The sequence below is a fragment of the Chlorella variabilis genome (assembly GCF_000147415.1).
Source record: "Chlorella variabilis unplaced genomic scaffold CHLNCscaffold_20, whole genome shotgun sequence".
NCBI classification, from domain to species: domain Eukaryota; kingdom Viridiplantae; phylum Chlorophyta; class Trebouxiophyceae; order Chlorellales; family Chlorellaceae; genus Chlorella; species Chlorella variabilis.
In genome coordinates, this window is record NW_005435068.1 from 347,788 (window position 1) to 353,570 (window position 5,783).

Here is a 5,783-nt window from a genome sequence, read left to right on the forward strand (position 1 = left end):
GTATTCAGGTGAGTGGTCATGGGCAGGTCCACGCATTGGTAGGGCAGGTTCCCAGAGAGGGGGAGGGGTGGTGTGAGGAGGTGTGGGGCAGGACGTGCACCGGTCGGGGAAGAGGCGTCCAAGGCATGGGGCGCAGCGGCTCAGGGCTCAGCGGAGCCACAACAACATACAGGTGCAGCAGGGGTGGCACGCCCCGGTGATTGTTCCATACAAGCCCGTGCCGTTCTTCAGCTTTATTTGCACCTTTTCATTCGCCAGGTTCATCAAAAACGTGCAGCAAGGTGACATCAGCCAGCCGTCAGCGAGGTGCCTGCGGCAGCAGAAGCACAAGCGGCAGAGGGCGCAGGCGTGCACCGGCGTGCACCCCGCCTGACCAGGGGGGGAGAGGAGTCTGATTGGGGCGGGTCTCCCCGGGGATAGTGCGGACAGGCGCCTGAGCAACCCTATGCCGGTCCCGCCAGAGAGTTCACCGCCCCTTCCTCCTCCCCCTGCCCTGCACAATATAAAGATCAATCAATCAAGGGTACTGTGTTACTGTGGGCTCACGGCGTCCCGCGCCTTCTTGCGGCATGCAGCCGCCAGGGCTGCCAGCTCGGTGTTGCTCTGCTGTAAGAATTGAGATTTCAGAGAACCGGGCCCTTTAAAGGGTTGGGAAATGTGTGTGTGTGTGTGTGTTTTACAGGGATTGGGCACATTAATGTGCTGGGGCCGAACCCGCTAACCCTGCCGGCTGTCCAAAGCGAGGAAAATCTGGCTGCCGATGGCATCCCGGGGAGGCTCCGTCTTGCAAGCGCCATGCCGGTCTGCCGGGCAGCCGTCCGCCGCCCAGATGCCGTCACGAAGGTGCCGCGAGGCAAAGTCCCAGCTAGTGTCCCGGCTGGGGTTCGAACTCGTGCCTGTGGTATCACCCACCGGCACTCATCCAGCTCCTTATTTAACGTCGCGGCCAACGACGGGAAATTGGGATTGGGCACATCAACAGGGATTGGGCACATTAATGTGCTGGGGCCGAACCCACTAACCCTGCCGGCTGTCCAGAGCGAGGAAAATCTGGCCGCCGATGGCATCCCGGGGAGGCTCCGTCTTGCAAGCGCCATGCCGGTCTGCCGGGCAGCCGTCCGCCGCCCAGATGCCGCCACGAAGGTGCCGTGAGGCAAAGTCCCAGCTAGTGTCCCGGCTGGGGTTCGAACTCGTGCCTGTGGTATCACCCACCGGCACTCATCCAGCTCCTTATTTAACGTCGCGGCCAACGACGGGAAATTGGGATTGGGCACATCAACAGGGATTGGGCACATTAATGTGCTGGGGCCGAACCCACTAACCCTGCCGGCTGTCCAGAGCGAGGAAAATCTGGCCGCCGATGGCATCCCGGGGAGGCTCCGTCTTGCAAGCGCCATGCCGGTCTGCCGGGCAGCCGTCCGCCGCCCAGATGCCGCCACGAAGGTGCCGTGAGGCAAAGTCCCAGCTAGTGTCCCGGCTGGGGTTCGAACTCGTGCCTGTGGTATCACCCACCGGCACTCATCCAGCTCCTTATTTAACGTCGCGGCCAACTACGAATTTTGGTGTGTGTGTGTGTGTTACAGGGATTGGGCACATTAATGTGCTGGGGCCGAACCCACTAACCCTGCCGGCTGTCCAGAGCGAGGAAAATCTGGCCGCCGATGGCATCCCGGGGAGGCTCCGTCTTGCAAGCGCCATGCCGGTCTGCCGGGCAGCCGTCCGCCGCCCAGATGCCGCCACGAAGGTGCCGTGAGGCAAAGTCCCAGCTAGTGTCCCGGCTGGGGTTCGAACTCGTGCCTGTGGTATCACCCACCGGCACTCATCCAGCTCCTTATTTTTTTTTTGGCGGCATTTCTGACGGTGAACGCCAGGTGGAAAGCAATAATTCGCTCTATGGCACAATGTCGGGGCTGTAGCTCATATGGTAGAGCGTCCGCTTAGCACCGCTTTGCCACCGCTTATCTGCGGAAGGTACCGAGTTCGATTCTTGGCAGCTCCAGTGAATACATTTTGTCCATTTGTTTTGTGTGTAGGCTTGTTATATGTTCCGGCGGCTATCTATATGTTCCGGCGGCTATCTTCCTCCGCCACAAATCTGCATTCCGCTGCCTCTGGCCCGTGGCGAGGATGACTCACAATCTCCACGGCGGACGGGCAACAACTCGAGCAGTAGGCAATGCGGCAAATCTTGCAAGCTGTGCATTTGCATCAATTGCAGGCGGCGGCCGAGGTGCTGGTGGTTCTGGTGTTTTGCAGCCGCTGATAAGGTTCGCGAGTGGGACTGGCTGAGCAGGTTGGGATTGGAGGTGGCATTGGAGTTGGCAGGCCACATCAGAGCTCTCATCCGCAGCGCATGCCACAGCCGATGCATCACCAGCCTTGGTGCACGCAGCACAGCTGGATGGGGAGCATGGTGGGTCTGATGCGGAGCCCTGCAGGCAGAACACCGAAAGTCAGAAGAAGAAGAAAAACTGCCTCTCGGCTGGCTGAGCGGCGGTGCACGAGTCCATGTGGGTGGTGGATCCGAGTTCGGGCGCTCCTCTCGGGCCCTGCCGCCCGCTGCCATGCCTGGGAACCCAGCCGCGTTGCCCCCGCTGGCACATGCACGGTGTATTAAGATCGGCACATAGCACACTGTGGCAGGTTGTGCAAAACATTTCAGCGCCCTGCCACCCTGGCATCATGTGTCGGAAGGCAGGTGTGGGCGTCACTCCGGCGTTGGTCATGACGCCCATCGCAGTCTGTTGTTACCGAACATTCATCCAAGCACCATTGCCGCCCCCAGGCTCTACAAGTGCTCACAGCCCAGCGGAGCACTGCACCCACCCGAGCCCAACGCGCGACCACGACCCCAAGTGTTCCTTCTCGCCCTCAATTAGCAAGGAATAGCGACCCAACCGGCCTGCAGATGCGGCCCCGGCACCTTCACCCCGCCTGAGGCCCAACACCCATGCGATCACTGCTATTCGGGCTTGTGCTGGCATCGCTGACGCTATGCGCAGGTGAGCGGGGCTAGTCGGGCAGCCCCTGGTCTGCAGGGCCAGGTCAGCCGGCATGCACATGCCCCTCCCGAGCGAACCGCAAGCTGCTTGCCCGCCCCGTGCAGCTGGACAGCCAGGCAAGCCCTCTACCATGCCACCGGGTGGCCTACGGCCCAGCCGCGTGCCTCAGTTCGTGCTGTTCACGGTGGGCCTGCCGCCGCTGCCGCCGCCGCCGCCGCTCTGTCCCTGCTGGCCATCCATCACTGCCCTATGCTGGTGCTCCTGCTCCTGCACGGCACTCCCCAGCTCTGAAATCAGCATCCAGGCACTCATGGAACCCAGGCTTTGGCTGTTCAGCTGTCAGCTTGCAACTTGTTTACAGCCCGCCTGGCCCGCCAATGCTGGGCAGCGCCGGCCAGCAGCCCAGCGTCAGTTGCTGTTTCCTGAATATAGGTCTGCCTGTCGCTCCCCCCGCCACGCCGTGCAGCATGACGACGCCGTTGATGGGGAGGCGCACCGGCTGGTGAAGAGCGTGACGGCGGGGCGGGCGGCCAATGGCTGCCCCTTGACCGCCACCATGTTCATCTCGTCTCGATTCCACGACGAGCGCACAGGTGCAGCTGGGTGCAACTAGTTGCAGTACTGCTGCAGCAGCCGCTGCTTCTGCTGGGCTGGCATGCCGTGAATCAGGTGGCGTAGTTGCTGGCGAGGCCAGTGCCGCTGGCCAATGGTCATCATAAGATCTTGGGATGAGCCTTGCATTGAGCTGCCGCTGCAGATTGCGGCCTGGTACGCGACTTGTTTCGCAGTGGGTACGAGATAGCCGACCATTCACTCAACCACCCAAACGTGCGCGCCCCATTTGCTGCTGGCCTGGGCCATCCGTGCTGTTGCGTCGAGCGGCGCTACATTGTTGCCTTTGCTGCTCTGATCAGAGTGTGTGCTGCCGAAGGGAGCAACGTGCCGAACGGGGAGAATGCACCATACCAAATCCGTTCACATAAATCTTCCCGCTTGTTCTACGCTTGCAGCCGTTTGACATCAGCCAGGCGGAGCTGCGAGCAGAGATGGCCAACCAGCGCGCCTGGCTGGCCCGGGGCTGCGGCATCCCGGCCGGCGCCATTGTCGGCTGGCGCACTCCCTACCTCAAGGTCACCACAGACACACGCCAGCTGCTTCACAGCCTGGGCTTCTTGTATGACACGTGAGCTGGCAAGGGGGCGGCTGCCGCATGCCGCCGCCGCCATTGCCGCTCATCACGGTTGCCGCCATTGCTCTTCGGCCGTGCCGCTGGTCCTCCTGTGCTACTGCGCCGACGCATGATGTGACCATGGCCACATCTTGTGTCTGCGCACTTCATCCATGCCGTCGCCGCACCCGCGAAACAAGTTGTGACTTCTCTTGCGTAGTTCGCTGGTGGAGCCTGGAACGGGGTCAGTGTCAGGAGGCATGGGGGCTCGGCTGTGGCCCTTCAACATGGCCTATGGCAATCCCATCAACTGCAATGTCGGCATGTGAGCCCAGCGCGTTGCCCTTGCTCACTGCCCTGCGCACCGCTCAACGGCAGGCATCCCCGGATATCTGCCTTCTTACGCAGGGCCTTTTTTGTCTCTGCTGCGCAGATTCTCAAAGTTCCAAAAGTGCAGCAGAACGGAGCGCTACCCAGGCATGTGGCAGGTGCCATGTGAGTGACGCACAAACATGATCAGCCTCCTGCACTGAGCGTGGGTGAACTGGCGGGTTGTAGCAACACATCGCTACCCAAGATCGCTAACAACACCAGGCAGCACCCCCTCCTCTGCGGTTCCTGCCTCGCAATCCCTGTCCAACCGCTGCAATATCACTTTTCTGATGCTTGTTGTGGTGGCTGTAGTGTGGGAGCTGACTGCGGCAGGCAACTACTGGATGGATTACGGCAGGTGAGTGGATGCCGCCTCCCTGCACCCGTTAACCTTCTTTGAGCTCAGCATGGTGATTGAAACTTCCTGCGGCACTGCGTGGATCCCTGTCTGGCTGGGGCAAAGCTGCTGGCAGCTGGCAGCGTCACGGCTATGCCCCTTAAAAAGCCAAGCATTGACGACCCCGGGCACTATAGGCACCTCACACTGTTGTTGTTGTTGTCTGCCCCTGCCGTAGGGACGGTGCCAACGGGGACGTGTTCAACATTCTGAAAGCCAATTTCGATGCTGGCTACGGCGGCAACCGCGCCCCCTTCCCCATCTTCGTCCACTCGCCCTTCCTGAAGAGCAACCTGGACTCGGTGACGCGGTTTGTGGGTGCGTGTGCCAGCCAGCTGCCTGCATTTCTTCCTGTCTGCACTTCTTCCTTGTCCGGTAACCAACACAACTAAGTGCATGTGCACGCTGGCCGCTGAGCTGACCGCTGACTGCCCAAGTGCCCGCTCCCTTCCCCGTCCCTGGCTTGTAGACTATGCACGCTCCTTGCCACACGTCTACTTTGTGACCATGCGCCAGCTCATCGGTTGGATGAAGAACCCCATCCCCATCGACCAGCTCACCCCCACCAGCCTAGGCTGTAGCACAGTTGGCGGCGCTCCAGCGGGCGGTGGGCGCCGAGTTGGAAACAAGCCCACACCCATCATCAAACCACCCATCATCAAATCACCCACCATCAAACCAGTTGTCAAGCCCAGGCCCAAGCCCCAGCCCATCATCAAGCCCAGCCCCAAACCCAGGCCCCCACCTCCACCGCCGCCCAAGCCCAGGGTGTCGCCGAGACCTCCGCCTGCCTCCCCGCCGCCACCGCCCAGTCCACGCCCTCGACGCCCTCCACCAAAGCCCT

At 61.5% G+C, this 5,783-nt stretch overlaps 1 protein-coding gene across 1 annotated transcript in view; it reads left to right on the forward strand.

The window, feature by feature from the left end:
- Positions 1–3,132: 3,132 nt before the first annotated feature.
- Positions 3,133–5,783, forward strand: part of CHLNCDRAFT_138342 (hypothetical protein) — a gene marked incomplete at both ends in the record, with an annotated part of 3,086 nt that continues 435 nt past the window's right edge. Inside the window, 9 exons of the mRNA XM_005844791.1 lie at positions 3,133–3,186; positions 3,469–3,595; positions 3,760–3,830; positions 4,013–4,185; positions 4,391–4,495; positions 4,604–4,665; positions 4,855–4,900; positions 5,118–5,257; positions 5,409–5,524. Coding sequence (XP_005844853.1) covers positions 3,133–3,186; positions 3,469–3,595; positions 3,760–3,830; positions 4,013–4,185; positions 4,391–4,495; positions 4,604–4,665; positions 4,855–4,900; positions 5,118–5,257; positions 5,409–5,524 — 894 coding nt within the window. The remainder of the gene's footprint in view (positions 3,187–3,468; positions 3,596–3,759; positions 3,831–4,012; positions 4,186–4,390; positions 4,496–4,603; positions 4,666–4,854; positions 4,901–5,117; positions 5,258–5,408; positions 5,525–5,783) is intronic.